Here is a 20,270-nt window from a genome sequence, read left to right on the forward strand (position 1 = left end):
TAGTTTTCTTCATGTTTTAATTAAATAATTTATTGTATTTGAAAGATTTTACAATTCGTTTTTGTTTAACATTTTTTATTAAAAGTTAATGTTTATCTTTTATAATTTTCTATTTTTAGTATCTTTTAAAACAAACATTATAATGAAAATAATAATAACAACAATAATAATAATAAGACTATTAAATAATATTTATAATTAATTTTTAAGAAAAATCATTTTTGTTATTTTAGTATATATATTTTTGATTATGATATAGTTTAACACATATCAAAATTTTAAATATATAACTACCATGTGCCACAATCATGTTAATTAACAATTTTGAAGAACCAAGCTCAATATAATCTTTTATAATTATATTTTCATTAAAATTTTAGAAAATAAAAATTATATTAAATAAATTGTTTTCAAATCTATTTGTTAGGATTTTAAAAAAGGAAAATTTCTAAAAAATTACTACTAAATATGTTTTTTCAAAATCATGTTTACTATTAAATAATTTTTAAAAGTAGTTTTTTTTTAATTCGTTTTTATTAATTTATTATATATATTTTTAATCATTATATATTTAAACACATGTCACAATATTAGAAAAAAAATTATTTTCAAATAATATTTTACAATTATCTTTTGATTAGGATTTAAAAAAAAATTACTATTAAATAATATATATTTTAACTATGAGATAGATTAACACATGTCACAATCTTAAATATATAATTGCTATGTGTTGCGATCATGTTAATTAGCAACTTTGAAGAACCAAATTTTATATAATAAGATTCTAGATTTAGAATCATTCAATACGATAAAACCAAACCAATTAAGACCAAACCGAACCGAAATAGATAAAATTGTTTAGATTTGGTAATACCGAATGGATACAATTTTTAAGAAACTACAGTGTATGGATATGATTTTAGTATATAAACCGATTAAACCGAATAAACTAGTTAATTTAAATATAGTAGTATATTTATATGTAAATTATATAGCATAACTAATAATATATCTTAAATTTATTTTTATTGATATGATCTTCATTATTAAAATGTTGATTTTAGTAATTTAATATTTTGTTTTAAGTTATTTTTTTTTCATTTTTATCAAATTAAACAAAATACAATTTTTTTTCTTTTTCGTTGACAAATACGTGTTAATATTTAGTTATTTAAGATATTATGGATTACTAATTTTTCTTATTTTTATTTTATATAAATTATTATTATTAATAATTTAATATATCTACTAATAATAAATAGTAAAAAAAAAGAATAATGGTCTATTTAAAAATTGAAATATCTTTATGTTTTATTAAATCCGATATATAATTAAAATTCACAAAATGTTATAAAAAATAAACATATTTATGGGTTTTGGTAGAAAACCAAATAAACCAATTTTCGGTATATATAAATCTATGCGATCCGGGTTTTAATATGATAGCTATATTTTATAAACTGAAATACCAAAAAACCGAAAAAACTGAATCGAAATCCAGATTAAACGCCTATAATTTAGACCATAAAATCAACGAAATGGCTGAATCTAATATTCTCTGAAGAACTAATCAGAAACGAGAATATCTCGCACCAAAATCTGGATTGATCAGACATTCAACATTTCATTAATTTTAGTCAACAAAATATCTTTAGTATCCTTCTTAGAATATTTTCTTCTCTTTTCTGCACTAATGAAATTTTATCATTTGGATTAATAATAAAAAACGAGACCTTATATAAACAAACTCGGGCTTGACCATCAATTTCGTTTTCACTGTAACGCTCGTGTTCTTAAAGCTTCTCTCTTCTACAAGGGAGAGACTCGTCTCGCACAGAGACAACAACAAAAAAAAAAGAGAGGGAAAATTGCGAATAAGCGAATCATAAACCGTCTCCCCAATCGTTTTCGTCGAGAGAATCAACGAACCCTAACTTTCTGACCTAGTCGTCGTCGTCGTCGGCCACCTTGAGCTTGCCGAACAAAAAAGCCCCAGGCTGAGACGACGCAACACAAATCTCCACCGCGACGGAACCCTAACAAACCGTCTCGCTCCTCTTTGCTTCAGCCATGAGTCCGATTCAGAATTTCGAGCAACACTCGGCTCGTCTCGTCGAGCCTGACCTTCGTAAACATCTCTCTCACTCTCTCCTCTCTCAGTTTAATAACTTCGAATCGCGTTCGTGACACTTAATCGTTTGTTGAATTTGTATTCCGCAGCTACTCAAACGAGGCTTGAGATGGTGGTGGAGGTCAGAGACAGCCTAGAGATCACACACACGGCTGATTACTCGAGTTTTCTCAAATGCTACTTCAAGGCGTCTTCACTGATTCTTCTCAAGATCACAAAGCCTCAGTTCGTTGACAATCTCGACCACAAGCTGCGCAACGTGGTTCTCGAGATCCTCAACCGTATACCTCACAGCGAGGTCCTCCGTCCCTATGTTCAAGACATCTTGAAAGTTGCGATGCAGGTGCTCACGACGGATAACGAGGAGAACGGGCTTATATGCATCCGCATAATCTTCGACCTTCTTAGGAACTTTAGGCCCTCGTTAGAGAATGAGGTTCAGCCGTTCTTGGATTTTGTTCGTAAGATTTACCAGAATTTTAGATTGACCGTCAGTGATTTTTTGGAGGAGGTTAAAACGGAGGAGGCGAAGCCTGTGGAGTTATCTGCTGCGCCGTCTGATCAGTCGCTGTCTCTTACAACGCATTTCAGGAATGGGAAGATTAACCCGAGTACGCGTTCGTTTAAAATAGTCACGGAGAGCCCTCTCGTTGGTATGTTTCTTTTCCAGCTCTATAGCAGGCTTGTCCAGACCAATATTCCTACTTTGTTGCCCCTGATGGTTGCTGCTATCTCTGTCCCTGGACCTGAGAAAGTGCCTTCACGTATGAAGCATCAGTTGATTGAACTGAAGGGCGCTCAGATTAAGGTGAGACGATGGTTCTCTCGTAGGAACTAAACCGTAACTTATTTGAACTTCGAAAAGAAAATTTCAGTAGTGCCTGCATTGCCTTCTTGTTCCGCCTTAATTATGGAATGTCATATTGACTTTTAGCGTTTGTCTTCCTCTTTTGTTTATATGCAGACGGTTTCTTTTTTAACTTACTTGTTAAAAAGTTATGCCGAATATATCAAGCCGCATGAAGAAAGCATATGTAAGAGCATTGTGAATTTGCTTGTCACCTGTTCGGATTCTGCATCTATCAGAAAGGTAAAGAACCGTTTTGTTCCTGTCTCTTCAGTATGTTTTCACCTTGTGACCCAATCATTGGCTCGCAACTATAGATATGTCTTTTGGTCTATGAAACGCAGGAACTATTAGTCTCACTAAAGCATGTACTTGGGACGGATTTTAAGAGGGGTTTATTTCCCCTTCTTGACACTCTTATGGAAGAAAGGTATAAAACATTTTCGCCTTTCTGAAATTTAAAATTTCACACCTTTCAGGAAGCTTTTTTGGTATCAAGTAAACCTTTAACTGCCCACCGTCCATGCTATCTATCAACAAATCATGACTTGTATTATCTCTTCGCGATTTTTTGTGTCAGGGTTCTAGTAGGAACGGGGCGAGCATGCTTCGAGTCCTTGAGACCTCTGGCTTACAGCCTGCTGGCCGAGATTGTTCACCATGTTCGAGCAGATCTGTCCATTTCTCAGGTTCTTCCCGTTGTTTCTTTGCAATTTGTTTGCTTCTGCTTTTCTTTTTTGATTATTTGCTTAGCTACGAGATTTTTAATTCTTGCACCTATGCAATAATTGACACTGGATTATATAGTAAGTGATGCTGATGTGTTCCAGTACACAGTTATTGCTTTGAATATGTAGATTTTCGGTTGGGTATAAACTAGAATTATTTATCAACTGTGATAAGAAAGTGCTCGGGCTTGCCAACCTCAGGAATCCCATTTTTTTAGATTTTTTGCGGGTCCATTGTCTGCTCTGTGGACGATCTTTCTCTTACAATTCTTTTTATTTGACTGTAAACAATGTGCAGTTATCGCGGATCATCTATTTATTTTCAAGGAACATGCATGACTCGATCCTCTCTCTTAACATCCAAACCACTTGTGCACGACTGATGTTAAATCTGGTAAAGCTTTATATTCCATCTTCTTTGCCTTATTTAAATTTGATATATTACTTAATATTTATGTGGCGTAATCTATCTACTATGCTGGAATCGAGATTTTGGTATAACTTTATGTTGGGTTCAGGTGGAACCAATATTTGAGAAAGGTGTTGATCAGCAGTTAATGGATGAGGCGCGGATTTTGTTGGTATAGCTTTACCCCCGACAGCTCATTCTAGCATTGGTTGCTGGTCTAAAATTAACTTACTTTACTCATCTGTTTATTATAGGGACGTATCCTGGATGCCTTTGTTGAGAAATTTAATACCTTCAAGCGTTTTATTCCTCAGGTAACACGATTATGTAATTATTTGAGAAAAGAGTTTTTATATTCCCAAACTCCTTTCAAATTTTCCCGTTATGTTATAGTTTGAGATATCTTGAATTAGCTATCCCGATTGTCAATTCTTTTAATTCGCTGATGTGTTACTTAGTCTTACTTTCTGCTTCATAGCTTTTAGATGAGGGTGAGGGAAAGAATCTTATCACTTTGAGGTCGAAGCTTGAACTTCCTGTCCAGGTAAAGTCCATACTTTCAATGATGTCTGTTTTGTCTTAACAAGTAGCCAAATTCTCAGGCAATGTGAGATTGTGTTTCACTGTGTATATTCAAACTTGCTAGTTCACAGCGTTCTATTATTCTCTTAAATAGGGACTCTTCTTTCTTTTCTAATTTGGATTATATTTTAGCCGGAAAAATATATAATCTAAGCCGTTATTATTTATCCTGAAGCATTATTTTCTTGATAGATAATGTCTGGTATTTACTTTTGACCACGCTGGTTGCAGGCAGTTTTAAATATGCAGGTTCCTGCCGAACATTCCAAAGAAGTGAATGATTGTAAGAATCTGGTCAAGACGCTGGTGATGGGTATTGAATCCTGACATTTCACCTTGGTGGATCAGTTATTATACATATTGATTATGTTTCTACATGTTAAGGACTTTTCCTGATTTGTGTTCAGGAATGAAGACAATCATATGGAGTATAACCCATGCACATTTGCCCCGACCTCAGGGAATGCACCCACAAGCTCTTGCTTTACACTCATCAGTTACTCAGGCTTTTAAAGGAATGCGAGAAGATGAGGTATTGCATGTCAGATTGTTTAGTGTAGGCAATAATATTTTGTGGCTGATAAACCTCTAGTAATCTCTACCTTTAAGTAGGTGCGGAAAGCCAGTGGTGTTTTAAAGAATGGTGTCCATTGCTTAGCTCTCTTCAAAGAGAAGGACGAGGAGAAGGAAATGTTAAATCTTTTCTCCCAAATTTTGGCTATTATGGAACCTCGAGATCTAATGGATATGCTCTCTTTATGTATGCCTGAACTTTTTGAGTGCATGATTGACAATACTCAGCTGGTTCAAATATTTGCTACTCTTCTGCAAGCTCCCAAAGTGTACAAGCCATTGGCAGATGTTCTGATTAATTTCCTAGTAAGCAGCAAACTTGGTGTTCTGAAGGATCCAGATTCAGCTGCAACAAAATTAGTTTTGCATCTGTTCCGGTGCCTCTTTGGTGCTGTGTCTAAAGCACCAGCTGATTTTGAACGAATATTGCAACCTCAAGTGCCTGTTATTATGGAAGTCTGCGTGAAGAATGCGACTGAAGTTGAAAAGCCTCTTGGTTATATGCAGTTGCTCCGAACTGTTTTCAGAGGACTTGCTGGATGTAAATTCGAGCTTCTTCTTAGAGATCTAATCCCCATGCTGCTACCTTGTCTTAATATGCTTCTGACAATGCTCGAGGGTCCAGCTGCGGAAGACATGAGAGATCTTTTGATGGAGCTTTCTTTGACGCTTCCTGCACGCTTAAGCTCTTTATTGCCATATCTTCCCCGCCTCATGAAGCCTCTTGTATTCTGTTTGAGAGGAAGTGATGAACTTGTGAGCTTGGGGTTACGCACCCTGGAATTCTGGGTGGATAGTCTGAATCCTGACTTTTTGGAGCCAAGTATGGCAAATGTAATATCTGAAGTGATCTTAGCATTATGGTCTCACTTGAGGCCGGTACCATATCCTTGGGGTGGAAAAGCGTTACAAATCGTGGGAAAATTGGGTGGTCGCAACAGGCGATTTCTGAAAGAACCACTTACACTAGAATGCAGAGATAATCCAGAGTATGGGCTTCGGTTAATTCTGACATTTGAGCCGTCCACTCCATTTCTTGTGCCAATGGACAAATTCATTAATCTTGCTGTAGCAGCTATTATGCAGAAAACCCCGACCACAGATGTCAACTACAGAAAGCAAGCTCTGAAATTCCTCCACGTTTGCTTGTTGTCTCAGCTTCATTTGACTGGGAATGTCATTGACGAGGATCAGACGCGTAAACAATTATCAGTTTTGTTACTTTCCTCTGCTGAGTCATCTTGGCGCAGGAGTGAATCAACAGAAGTGAAGGTTGGTTTTTTGTATTACTCTTGTGATTTTTATACCTTGTCGTTATACTATGTAGCTGTCTGGTCGTATGTTAAAGTTGCTACTAAGTTGGCTGACGTTTACGTAAAGCATTGCGTTCCGTCTACTGGTAGTCCTGGCACATCCTAAAATATCGATTGAACATGAGTCATGATGAGATTTTGTACTTGTTTATTTGTTTCCATGGGTATGTCCTTCCCGAAAAACGAGCTAGGACTGTTTCATGTTATCTCTCCCGCGAGTGACCTATTTTTCTCCTTAAATTTTCTGTACTACTTGGTGTAAAATGGCTTGTTTATTAAGAGGTCTTTTTGTTGCTGCAGGCTGAGTTAGGGGTTAAAACAAAGACACAGTTTATCGCTGAGAAGTCAATTTTCAAGATGCTATTGATCACTATAATTTCTGCTAGTTCTGATCCAGATCTCAGGGATGCAGATAATGACTTTGTTGTAAACATATGTCGGCATTTTGCAATTATTTTGCATGGGGACTGTACCTCGTCGTATGCTTCAACTAGTACTGGTCGACCTGGGGGTTCTGTGATTTCAGCAAGTTCCAGGGCCAAGAATAATTGGTCTTCTAACTTAAAACAGCTGGATCCTTTGATATTTTTAGATGCACTTGTTGATGTGCTTGCAGATGAAAACAGGCTTCACGCAAAAGCTGCTCTGACTGCATTAAATATATTTGCTGAAACTCTGCTGTTCCTTGCTCGTGTCAAACATGCTGATGTGCTGGTGGCCAGGGGTGGTCACAGTGCCTCTATGATTGTCTCCAGTCCTTCTACAAATCCGGTATATTCACCCCATCCAAGTGTGCGAATACCAGTGTTTGAACAACTTTTGCCTCGGTTGTTACATTGCTGTTATGGGAGTAAATGGCAAGCACAAATGGGAGGTGTGTTGGGGTTAGGTGCATTGGTAGGGAAAGTGAATGTTGACATATTATGCGTTTTCCAAGTAAAAATTGTACGCGGTCTGTTCTACGTTCAAAAGAGACTTCCGGTTTATGCTAGGAAAGAGCAAGAAGAGACAACTCAGGTTCTTATGCAAATTCTAAGAGTGGTTAATAATGTTGACGAAGCAAACAGTGACGTCCGGAGACAAAGCTTTCAAGGTGTTGTAGGATATCTCGCTACTGAACTGTTCAATCCTAATGCATCTATCACAGTGAGAAAAAATGTTCAGAACTGTCTTGCACTTTTGGCTAGCCGGACTGGTAGTGAGGTATCTGAACTGCTTGAGACGTTATACCAACCTTTGCTGCAGCCACTTATAATACGCCCACTTCGATCGAGGACAATTGATCAACAGGTAGTCTGCTATTTTTTGGTTGTTGTATCTCTTTCCATACTTCTTTTGACCTTCTTCAATATGTCTTATAGGTTGGAAGTGTGACAGCTCTGAATTTTTGTTTAGCACTGAGGCCCCCCCTTCTAAAATTGACTCCAGAGTTGGTTAGCTTCTTGCAAGAAGCGTTACAAATAGCTGAGGCTGATGAAGGTGTATGGGCTGTGAAGTTAATGAGTCCCAAAGTACTTACATCACTGAACAAACTTCGAACAGCTTGTATTGAGATTCTGTGCACAGCTATGGCATGGGCTGACTTTCGAACTCCAAGTCACAATGAACTACGTGCAAAGATAATTTCCATGTTTTTCAAGTCGTTAACCTGTCGAGCACCAGAAATTGTGACCGTTGCCAAGGAGGGTTTAAGACAGGTTCTTAGTTATCTGTCTTTTATTTCCAATTCGTGTGCACACATTCATTATATAGGATTTTGAAGAAATTCATGGAGGATTATTTTACTGTTCTGAAATTCTGTTTTCTGCTCTAGGTTATCAATCAACAACGGATGCCCAAAGAGCTTCTTCAGAGTAGCCTCAGACCTATACTAGTTAATTTGGCACACACAAAGAATCTCAATATGCCTTTACTGCAAGGTCTGGCACGTCTTCTCGAACTACTGTCAAATTGGTTCAATGTGACATTAGGAGGTAAGTTGCTGGAGCACCTTAGAAAATGGTTAGAGCCAGAGAAACTTGCACAGTCCCAGAAATCATGGAAAACTGGCGAAGAGCCTAAAATTGCAGCTGGTAAACCTTGTTCTCTGAAATATATAAAAATAGATGTCTGGTCATGTGAGTTTATATGAATAGATGTTTTTTTTGTCTGTGGCAGCTATTATCGAGCTCTTCCACTTACTTCCACCTGCTGCATCAAAATTTCTGGATGAGCTTGTAACATTAACTATTGACTTAGAAGCAGTTCTTCCTCAAGGGCAAGTGTACAGTGAGATTAACAGCCCATACCGCCTCCCACTTACCAAGTTCTTGAATCGATATGCAACCCTAGCTGTTGATTATTTTCTTTCCAGATTAAGCGAACCAAAATATTTCCGAAGGTAAAAGTAAATTTGATTTTTACATTGCATGGTAGGTTGAGTGTGAGCATGGGGTAATGACTGTTTTCTTCATTTCATTATAACCTCAGGTTTATGTATATAATCCGGTCAGAAGCTGGCCAACCATTAAGGGAAGAACTAGCAAAATCTCCCCAGAAGATACTTTCGTGTGCCTTTCCTGAAATTTTACCAAAATCTGATGCTTTACTGAGTGTGGCAGCTTCAGTTCCTCCAGCTGCATCATCTGGAGATGAAAATCTTGTCTCTACGCAGTCAGAAAGTTCTAACAGGACATCAACAAAATCCGATATAGCATCAGATGCGTATTTTCAGGGTCTATATCTTATCAAGACGATGGTAAAACTGATACCCAGCTGGCTGCAGAGTAACCGTACTGTTTTTGATGCCTTGGCTCTCCTTTGGAAATCACATGGAAGGACAGCTCGTCTGCAGAATGAGCAAGAGCTGAATTTAGTTCAGGTATCTATTTCTGACTTTATAATTTATGCAATAGCTTTGTGTTGTAAAATAAATGCATACATTGTTCCTTATCTAAGGCTGGTGTGGGCATCCTCCTGGCTTATTTCTGAACGATCTTGTTTTGGGGTTACTTGAGTTCCTAGTTACCTGATGTTGTTGTGGAAATTAAGTTTGCCTTTTAAAAACTTTCATTTTTACTTCACTACTCGATACTATTTCTAATGAACATATCTAAGACGTCGACCTCTAAATAATCCTCCTTCAAAAGATTAAATGTATTCAGAAAAGTAGGCTATCTCAAATGTATTATTTCCTCAACTCGCAGGTTAAAGAGAGCAAATGGCTTGTCAAGTGCTTCCTCAATTATCTACGATATGAAAAATCTGAAATGAAAATTCTTTTCGATGTTCTCTCTATTTTCTTGTTGCGTAGTCGTATTGACTACGACTTTTTGAGGGAGTTTTACATAATTGAGGTATCTTTCTCCAGAATTTTTAGTTACAAGTTTGTCTATATTCTTAATTTTCATATTTTGCAGCTCTAGTAGAATAACTGGGTCCTTTCATCAGGTTGCAGAAGAATATCCGTCCAACCTGAAAAGAGCACTTGTTTTGCATTTTTTAAACCTTTTTCATTCGAAAAAACTCGGCAATGACCATCTAGTTCAGGCAATGCAAATGCTCATTCTTCCAATGCTTACATATGCCTTCCAAAACGGCCAAACTTGGGAAGTTATTGACCCTAATATAGTGAAGACCATTGTTGAGAAGCTTCTTGATCCACCTGAAGAGGTACGTTTCTTTTCTCTGCTAAACAACTAAAACTTTCGGATAATACATAAATTATTGTTATTTCTGATATGGTCTTATTGTAGATTTTCTGATTTATATTTCACTAGGGTTTTTGTTGTTAATCACATCTCAAATTTTGTAGGTTTCTGCTGAGTATGACGAACCTTTGAGGATCGAACTTTTGCAGTTAGCTACTTTGCTTCTGAAATATCTTCAGGGTGAGCTGGTTCATCATCGAAAAGAGCTTATCAAGTTTGGATGGAATCATCTCAAACGGGAAGATAGTCCCAGTAAACAGTGGGCATTTGTTAATGTTTGCCACTTCTTGGATGCGTATCAGGCTCCGGAGAAAATCATTCTGCAGGTATCATTTCAGTTGTTACTGCAATTTTTTTTATTGTTTCTATGGAAAGGTGCAAAAGGAAAAATACGTAACTTCTTATATCAGTGTATATAATTTGATCCATAATAAACCTGAAAGTAAGCATGTGCCTAACAATTCTCCTCCATCTAATCCAGTGATATAAACATGCTTTTGTCAATTGGATATAGGTTTTTGTTGCGCTTCTCAGGACATACCAGCCGGAGAATAAGATGCTAGTTAAGCAAGCCCTGGATATTCTAATGCCAGCATTACCTAAAAGGCTTGCGTTTGGAGATTCAAGAGTGCCTATTTGGATAAGATATACCAAAAAAATTTTGGTGGAGGAGGGTCACTCAATTCCAAATTTGATCCACATCTTCCAACTCATTGTTCGGCACTCGGATCTGTTTTACAGTTGTAGAGCACAGTTTGTACCTCAGATGGTGAATTCCTTGAGTCGCCTAGGTTTACCATCTAACACTACAGCAGAAAATAGGCGGCTCGCAATCGATCTTGCTGGACTGGTTGTTAGCTGGGAAAGGCAAAGACAGACTGAAATCAAAGTGGTTATTGATGGCAATGCAACCAGTGAGGTTGGTGATGGGTTACATCCTTCATCCTTAGCTGTTTCTAAGCTTCCGTCAGATGGATCTTCCATATCTGAAGACCCAACTAGACGAATTAAAATTGAAGGTGGTATCCAGTCATTGTGTGTTATGTCACCTGGCGGTGCATCATCACTGCCCAGTATAGAAACTCCTGGATCTGCTACCCAGCCTGATGAGGAATTCAAGCCAAATGCTGCTATGGAAGAACTAATAATCAATTTTCTTATAAGAGTAAGGCTCCCACCTTCTACCAATGAGCGTGTTTATAACTTTCCCGTTCATTCTTTTTTATTTATTTAGGGAGGGGTGATGTTCTGAAATTTCAGAGCCCATTCTTCTCTGAGCAATTTTGTATCTATAGAGGTGGCGTTTGGCAGTAGCAGTCCTACAGCAGTATTTATTCTGTATAGAATTATATAAGCGGTTGTGAGGAACGTAGGTTTTCTAAGTTTTGGATCTGGTTAAGTTCTAGACCTGTAATAATTTCGACATGTTAGTTGTACGTGACATTGTTCTAGCTATAGAACTCTTTTATTAGTTGAGTTCTGTTTATTACTGTACTTAAAACTTCCTTTCCTCTTCCTTCAACAGGTAGCAGTGGTCATTGAGCTTAAGGACAGGGAAGCCAACACTATGTACAAACAAGCTTTAGATTTTCTTTCACAAGCTTTGGAAGTTTGGCCAAATGCGAACGTCAAGTTTAACTATTTAGAAAAGCTGTTAGGCAGCATGCTACCGTCTCAGTCAGATCCGTCCGCAGCACTTGCTCAGGGCTTGGATGTCATGAACAAAGTTCTGGAGAAGCAGCCGCATCTTTTCATTAAGAACAACATCAGCCAAATAGCACAGGTAAACTTGCTGCAGTAAGCTGCACCCTAATATGTTAAACATCTCTGTTTCTGCCTCGTATTGACTATTTTTTCCTTTACCAGTTTCTTGAGCTGTCTTTCAAACACAAGATGTTGGATGCTGGTAAATCGTTATGCTCTTTGTTGAAGATGGTCATCATCACCTTCCCACAGGATGGAGCTAGTACACCTCCTGACATAAAGCTATTGTATCAGAAAGTCAGTGAGCTGGTACAGAAACATGTACATACTGCTTCACAAGCTTCAGGAGACGATAACTCTCTCGGTTCATTCAGCTTTGTACTTAATATCCTCAAAACCTTGGCAGAGGTACAGAAAAACTTTGTTGATCCATATGTACTGGTGCGTATCCTTCAGCGTCTGGCACGGGATCTGGGATTGGCAACGGGTGCTCATCCTACACAAGTAAGTTATTCTTTATTAATAGCTACTTTCTGTAAGAGATAAAATTATATGCTTGTTTTCTTTCTCATTTGACCTTCACTGGACCTTTTACATGGTATTTACCACATCTCATTGGTTGACTATTGGAATAACTATGTAGCACTTTCGTTCATGTTTGTAAGATTTTAGCTTTTATAAATATTTCTCTCTTTCATCACCTTGGCTCTTACTCATCTGCCGTTATATCATTTGCCCTTTCCAGAGCCAGCGGACAGATTCAGATTCTGCAGTAACTTCTTCTCGTCAAGCTGCTGACGTTGGGGCAGTTATATCTAATATAAAGTCAGTCTTGGAACTTATTGACGAAAGGGTTATGCTTTTGCCGGATTGCAAAAGACCCGTGACTCAAATATTGAGCACATTTCTTTCAGAAAAAGGTATTGATTCTAGCGTGCTTCTCTGCGTGCTGGACATGCTAAAGAGGTGGACTGAGGATGGTTTCGGAAAGATAGGTTCATCTGGGTTCTCTGGTGCCTTCTTTAACCAGAAGGATATAATTTCTTTTCTTCAGAAGCTTTCACAAGTTGATAAGCAGCACTTCTCGTCTGTTTCTTTGGAGGAGTGGGATAAGGCGTATCTTCAGCTTTTATATGGACTTTGTGCCGATTCAACGAAGTAAGTTTTTTTGCTTTCTAGTCTTATGTTGAACCTTGAGTTATGTCAAAGGATGATATTATACGTTTCACTAATAGGTATCCGCCGGGCCTCCGACAAGAGATCTCTCTGAAAGTTGAAAGACATTCCATGCCTGGTTTAAGGGCAAGGGATCCTGATATGCGAAGGAAGTTCTTCTTGTTATACCACGAGTTTCTCGGGAAAAATTTATTCGCACGATTGCAGTACATTCTTCAAAACCAAGACTGGGAAGCTATGAGTGATGTCTTTTGGCTGAAACAAGGTCTTGATCTCCTTCTAGCCATCTTAATCGAGGATAAGAAAATTATTCTAGCACCCAATTCTGCCAGTATAGGATCATTTTTGGCATCAGATAACCCTGAAATACACCACCAACCACCTGCCATACCGGAGGGACCTGAAGAAGTTGCTTCAATGTTTGATGGCATAGTTCGGAAGCACGCACAATTTCTTAGCGAAGCAAGCAAACTTCAGGTGCTTGCAAATTATTTTGAAAAAGTTGCTCAGTCTTTGTGGTTCTTTCTTATGCCATGTTAAACCATAATTACTTCATTGGATTTTAAGTTCTTTCTTTTTTATCCATTTTGGAAGCTGGATTGATCTAAATAAACTATATGTACTCTTTTTGCGCTTTAGGTGGCTGATGTTGTTATCCCTCTAAGGGAGCTGGCTCACACAGATGCCAATGTTGCTTATCATTTGTGGGTGCTAGTATTTCCAATTGTGTGGGCGACCCTACGCAAGGAAGAGCAGAGGGCTTTGGCTAAACCTATGATTTCTCTTCTTTCGAAGGACTACCACAAGAAGCAGCAAGGTCAGAGGCCAAATGTAGTGCAAGCACTTCTAGAAGGTCTTCAGTTGAGCCAGCCTCAACCTAGGATGCCTAGTGAGCTTATAAAATATATCGGAAAAACATACAATGCCTGGCATCTCGCATTGGCTATGCTAGAGACCCATGTTATGCTGTTCATGGATGACTCAAAATGTGCCGAGTCTCTTGCTGAACTTTATCGTTTGTTAAATGAAGAAGACAGGAGATTTGGATTGTGGAAGAATAGGTCCATCACTGCCGAATCGAGAGCTGGGCTTTCAATGGTTCAACATGGTTTTTGGCAGCGTGCTCAGAGCCTTTTTTATCAGGCGATGATCAAGGCAACCCAAGGCACCTACAATAACACAGTACCGAAGGCTGAAATGTGCTTGTGGGAAGAGCAATGGCTCCATTGTGCCACTCAACTTGGTCAGTGGGATGCCCTGGTAGATTTTGGAAAAACCACTGATAATTATGAAATTTTGCTTGATAGTCTTTGGAAAGTACCCGATTGGGCATATTTGAAGGATCATGTAATACCAAAGGCACAAGTGGAAGAGACGCCGAAGCTTCGTTTGGTTCAAGCTTATTTTGCCCTTCATGATAAAAATGCTAACGGTGTCGGAGATGCTGAAAGCATAGTTGGGAAAGGCGTTGATCTTGCCTTGGACCAGTGGTGGCAGTTACCTGAAATATCTCTCGAGGCTAGAGTGCCTCTACTGCAGCAATTCCAACAACTAGTGGAGGTGCAAGAGTCTTTTAGAATCTATGTTGACATCGCAAATGGGAGTAAAGTTTCAGGAAATACTGCTGTTGGTGGACAGGGATATCAATATGCAGATCTGAAGGATATTCTTGAGACTTGGAGACTGAGGACTCCAAATGAATGGGACAACATGACTAACTGGTATGATATGCTGCAGTGGAGGAATGAAATGTATAACATTGTCATTGATGCATTTAAGGACTTCATAACTTCAAATACTCAGCTTCATCACCTTGGTTACCGTGACAAAGCATGGAACGTTAATAAGCTTGCTAGGATAGCTCGGAAACAAGGGCTGTCTGACGTTTGTGTTCAGATACTTGACAAAATGTATGGACACTCACAAATGGAAGTACAGGTACAGTTCTGATATCTTTAACCTTTCTATAATTTGAGCAGAGTTCATTCAGTTGCATAATTCTATAGAAGAACCTCCTCTTTGGATTCGGCATGTAGTTCACATTATTTTTCGTTTTTGCCTTTTCATCTTTACGTAGTTTGTTAATTATTTTCCTGGCATAGCTGTAAATCGTCCCATTAACTTATGTGATATTTGAAGCATGTATGCAACCTTATCCTTTCCCTGATCCTATAGAATCTGTTTTCTTTCCCTGCGTATTTTTCTTTTGGGGATTGAAATAACGTTTTTTAAGGTGTCTAATCGCCTCATCCGTGTATGCAGGAAGCCTTTGTTAAAATTAAAGAGCAGGCAAAGGCCTATCTGGAAACAAAAGGAGAGCTTGCTACTGGTATTAATCTGGTTAATAGCACAAATTTGGAGTTCTTTCTAGCTAAGAATAAGGCAGAGATATTTCGTCTAAAGGGGGATTTTCATTTGAAGTTAAATGACACTGATGGTGCCAATCTTGCATATTCCAATGCAATCAGCGTATTCAATAATTTATCCAAAGGATGGATAAGCTGGGGAACTTACTCTGACATGGTATTTCTTATGATTAGATGCTGTTTCTTTTCTCGGGCTATTAATATTCCCCCTCTTCTCGTATTAGATAATGTATTTTTCTTTCGTTTCGCAGGCATACCAAGAAACAGGAGATGAAATCTGGCTAGAATATGCTGTCAGCTGCTTTCTTCAGGGTATAAGATTTGGAGTTTCCCATTCCAGAAGTCACATGGCTCGTGTTCTTTATCTTCTCAGTTTCGATACGACAAACGAGCCTGCGGGTAGGATATTTGATAAACACTTGGACCAAGTACCTCACTGGGTGTGGCTTTCTTGGATCCCGCAGCTGTTGCTTTCCCTGCAGCGAACAGAAGCACCCCATTGCAAATTGGTTCTACTGAAAATTGCTGCAGTATTCCCGCAGGTAAGTTCCCTTTGGTATATTAGATGAACTCCTTTTTGATCATTTCAATTGAGTATGAGACTGTTTCTCATCTCAGGCTCTCTATTACTGGCTCCGCACATACTTACTGGAGCGTCGTGATGCGGCAAATAAAACTGAACTTAGCAGAGTGATTATGGCTCAAAGAATGCAGCAGAATGTTCCGGGTGTTAGTGTGGGTAATTTATCATCAGAAACCCAAATCCATCATGGTGCTCAAAGTAGTGGGGCTCTTGGAACCCATGACAATGGTAACCCACATTCCCAAGAAAATGAACGTTCCACTTTGGATAACAGTTCAACTATTAGTGAGAATAGTCAAAACGCAGCCATACGGAATAGTGCTTCGTTGGCAATCGCGGCTGCTGGTGCTTTTGATGCGGCAAAGGATATTATGGAAACTCTTAGGAGTAAACATACCAACTTGGCCAGTGAACTTGAGGTAATATTTTGTTTGTGAAATCTGTAAATTCTCTCAATACATTTTCACCGTTAAGATTAACTAAAATGGGGGAAAAGGATAGACATAATACTGTCTGGTACAAATAGCTTTCATTCAGATTTCGACTCAATTGCACATTCCCTGCTTCTTTACTTCAATAGTCTAATAGATTATTTTTTCCTCGTAGATTCTTCTCACAGAAATAGGTTCGAGGTTTGTTACTTTGCCAGAAGAAAGGCTTCTTGCGGTCGTGAATGCTTTGTTACATCGATGTTACAAATATCCAACTGCCACCAATGCGGAAGTTCCCCAACCGCTCAAGAAAGAACTCTCCGGTGTATGCAAAGCTTGCTTTTCTGCCGATGCCGTCACCAAGCATGCTGAATTTGTGAGAGAATACAAACAGGATTTCGAGCAAGACCTGGATCCAGAAAGTAGTTCATTCCCTGCCACACTCGCAGATTTGACAATAAAACTGAAAGAGTGGAAAAGCATTCTTCAGAGCAATGTTGAAGACAGGTTTCCCGCTGTGTTGAGATTGGAAGACGAGAGCAAGGTGCTGCGTGACTTCAATGTTGTTGATGTGGAGATACCGGGACAGTACTTCGCTGACCAGGAAGTAGCACCTGATCATACAGTAAAGTTGGATAGGGTTGCAGCAGACATACAAATTGTACGAAGGCATGGAAGCAGCTGCAGACGTTTAACTCTTATTGGCTCTGATGGCTCGCAAAAGCATTTCATTGTTCAGACATCATTGACTCCTAATGCGAGGAGTGATGAACGAATGTTGCAGCTTTTCCGTGTGATGAACCAAATGTTTGATAAGCATAAGGAGTCAAGAAAACGCCATTTAGGAATTCATACACCGATCATAATTCCTGTGTGGTCTCAGGTATGCCTCGGAAAAAAAAAATCAGCCTAGTTCCCCTTTTAGTTCTTGATTCAGCTCATTTTTCATTCAATGAGTATATATGTGCGGTTCATTTTATATGCTTTCACTCTAGTTCTCCTTTTGGTTGTCTAGGCATGCTAACAAATTTTAGTTTTCAGGTCCGAATGGTTGAGGATGATCTCATGTACAACACTTTTCTTGAGGTGTATGAGTATCACTGTGAAAGGAATGGTCGAGAGTCAGATCTTCCTATTACCTACTTCAAGGAGAAACTCAATCAAGCCATCTCAGGGCAAATATCACCAGAGGCAATTGGAGATCTTCGGCTACAGGCTTATGGTGAAATCACAAAGAACATAGTCAGTGACAGTATATTCTCTCAGTACATGTACAAGATATCGATGAGCGGAAGCCATCATTGGGCTTTCAAGAAGCAGTTCGCCGTCCAGCTAGCTGTCTCCAATTTCATGTCTTTCCTTTTACAAATCGGTGGGAGATCCCCAAACAAGATCTTATTCGCCAAAGACAGTGGAAAGATATTGCAGACAGACTTTCATCCAACTTATGACCCCAATGGGATGCTCGAGCTCAATGAGCCGGTGCCTTTCCGCCTCACAAGGAACATGCAGTCGTTTCTCTCTCATTTTGGTGTTGAAGGCCCTCTTATGTCAAACATGTGTGCCGCATCTCAGGCCGTTTTCTCCTCCAAGGTAAATAAGAATATTACCAAAGCTTGAGTGATGATTTGGCCTCTAAACCTCTTTTTTTGAAATATTACAGCAAAAAGAACATATTCGATATCAGTTAGCCATGTTCTTCCGCGATGAGCTTCTGTCTTGGTTTGGAAGAAGGCCTCTCGGAATGCCTATTCCTCCTGTTACAGGGGTTGCTACTTTGAGCTCGGCAGAGCTAAAGCACAAAGTTGACTCAAACGTAGACGATGTAATTAGGCGTCTCCGAGGAATAGCTCCACAGTATTACTCCGAAGAGGTACAATCATCATTTGACAACTCCACCTCTTGGTTTTTTATGCTACTAGCATTCTCATAAAACTCGTAAAGAGGGGTTTGTCGATTTTCTGAACAGATGAATCTGATGATATATTTCCTGATTTTTATTCCAGGATGAGAACTCTATTGAGCCGCCACAGTCTGTGCAAAGAGGTGTGAATGAATTGGTGGAAGCAGCTTTGTCGCCTCGCAACCTATGTATGATGGATCCAACATGGCATCCTTGGTTCTAACTTTTGCTTTGGAGGAAATATTTAACCTTATTTTGGGGTAGGATTTGAGTTTGAAGTGGATAGGTCTGTAAATAGTTAATTTATGTGCTCAAACTCATCAGGCTTTTCTTTTTATTTGGATTTTTGTCGTGGAACATTCCCATCTTATGTAAAAAATGATGGAAGTTCGGAAAGCTTAAATGGTAATTGCATATTATAGTTTTATCATCAGCGATTGAAATGAAAGGCAAACTGAAGAAGATAATCAGTACTAATGACTCCCAAATCATTTTCCAATAGTTGTTGATAATTCTATGGGGAACCATCTTGAACAGCCTGAGATGATAAGTAGCAACTATTCGATGAGCTTGCAGTGATTGTAGAGTTTCCTTTCTTCTCTTTTCCAGAAACATCCTGCACGGAAGCAACATTGGTAAGTCCTGAAAACACATGTTAACAGAGCATGTTGGATCAAAACTATCACTCACTTGTTTCCCTAAAGAAGAGGCATGGATTTTTAAGCTCAAGCTCTAAACCAAAATCATCATTTTGTTCGGTTTTAGGACTGAGTGAGGCTGTTGAATATGGCATAAAGGTGGTGCATGGGTTAGTTAGGTAAAGGTGCAGGAGTTTGAGTGCCATTGAGTGGAAAAGGCAGAGTGGAGACTGGACCCTGAGTTATTGCTACTACAGGGAGAGGATAAGTGTAGTGTGGCATCCATGGGACCATGCCTCTAAGCACTAAGAATCTTGATATCGGATTTAAGAGATGATGTTTCTTCTCTCAGCTCGCTCTTCTCTTGTATTAGCTGCTTAGAAATAGTTCATAACAAAGGAGAAGATGATGAAAACAAGTAGAATATAATAATAAGAGAAATTGAGAAGTTAAATCAATCAGTCATCAACCTCACGAGACTCTTGAGAGAGTGTGACATACTCAGCCTTTAGTCTATCTACTTGTGTCATTAAGTCTTTAAGAATTTGTTTTGTGTCAATGAGAATCGAAGCTTTGTCACTCTTAGGCCTGTTAGGATCTGCAACAAACCATTAGTCTCAATCCAAGAGAAGAAAGTTAATGAATTTGAAAAAAAATAGTATACCAAGTGCATCACCGAGCTCAAAAAAATGTTTCTTGAGCTTATCTCTACGTATCTTCTCTCTTTCTGCCAAGAAACTGGTTCCTCCTTCACATCCACCATTTTCTCACGCTTGAAACTAGACCAAGACAAGAAAACAAAAATGAAACTATGAAAAAAAAACATGAACTTTACATGTCCAAATTCATTTTGAAGCCTCAAGAACCTGATGTTATGTCCCCAAGAAGAAGAAGAAGAAGATGAGGATTCATCAGAGGAAGTCTTCAGCTTCTTCAATTGCTCCATTGCAAAGTAAAGCAATAACCACTCAGAGAAAGATACAGAGAGAGAGAGACCAAAGACTAGTTAGTTGGTTTCAACTTCTTCATGAATCATGAATATATAAAAATAAAAATAAAAAAATAAGATATAATGGTTGTGGTGGACGCCGACGCGGCAAATCAATAACTAACTTATGCTCCCCCCCCCCCCAACCACGCGCCACCATTTCAAAAAGAGATACAATCCTCTACATCCAGTTCCAGTGTTAATAA

The 20,270-nt window shown here is 38.6% G+C and overlaps 1 protein-coding gene and 1 pseudogene across 1 annotated transcript; one reads left to right on the forward strand and one right to left on the reverse strand.

Moving 5' to 3' along the window:
• The first annotated feature begins 1,762 nt into the window (after positions 1-1,762).
• LOC106353942 (transformation/transcription domain-associated protein) lies at positions 1,763-18,868 on the forward strand. The gene is made up of 33 exons (XM_048745079.1): positions 1,763-2,131; positions 2,224-2,942; positions 3,099-3,224; positions 3,326-3,411; positions 3,562-3,670; positions 4,008-4,103; positions 4,228-4,290; positions 4,373-4,432; positions 4,597-4,662; positions 4,932-5,013; positions 5,108-5,232; positions 5,313-6,545; positions 6,887-7,876; positions 7,948-8,283; positions 8,400-8,658; positions 8,744-8,966; positions 9,056-9,446; positions 9,772-9,921; positions 10,016-10,237; positions 10,380-10,601; positions 10,790-11,440; positions 11,801-12,058; positions 12,142-12,483; positions 12,725-13,137; positions 13,215-13,632; positions 13,795-15,093; positions 15,418-15,678; positions 15,773-16,063; positions 16,140-16,523; positions 16,711-17,418; positions 17,577-18,128; positions 18,199-18,408; positions 18,542-18,868. The coding sequence occupies exons 1-33, from the start codon at positions 2,074-2,076 to the stop codon at positions 18,659-18,661; spliced, it is 11,523 nt and encodes a 3,840-aa protein (XP_048601036.1). The 5' UTR covers positions 1,763-2,073; the 3' UTR covers positions 18,662-18,868.
• On the reverse strand, positions 18,827-20,200 carry LOC106446531 (annotated as a pseudogene).
• Between the last annotated feature and the right edge of the window lie 70 nt (positions 20,201-20,270).

The sequence above is a fragment of the Brassica napus genome, chromosome C1 (genome assembly GCF_020379485.1).
Source record: "Brassica napus cultivar Da-Ae chromosome C1, Da-Ae, whole genome shotgun sequence".
NCBI lineage: Eukaryota > Viridiplantae > Streptophyta > Magnoliopsida > Brassicales > Brassicaceae > Brassica > Brassica napus.

Coding starts and splice junctions, on each gene's coding strand:
- LOC106353942 (XM_048745079.1), top strand. CDS start 2,074: ATGAGTCCGATTCAGAATTTCGAGCAACACTCGGCTCGTCTCGTCGAG. Junction 2,132..2,223: donor TCTCGTCGAGCCTGACCTTC/GTAAACATCTCT, acceptor TGTATTCCGCAG/CTACTCAAACGAGGCTTGAG. Junction 7,877..7,947: donor CGAGGACAATTGATCAACAG/GTAGTCTGCTAT, acceptor TATGTCTTATAG/GTTGGAAGTGTGACAGCTCT.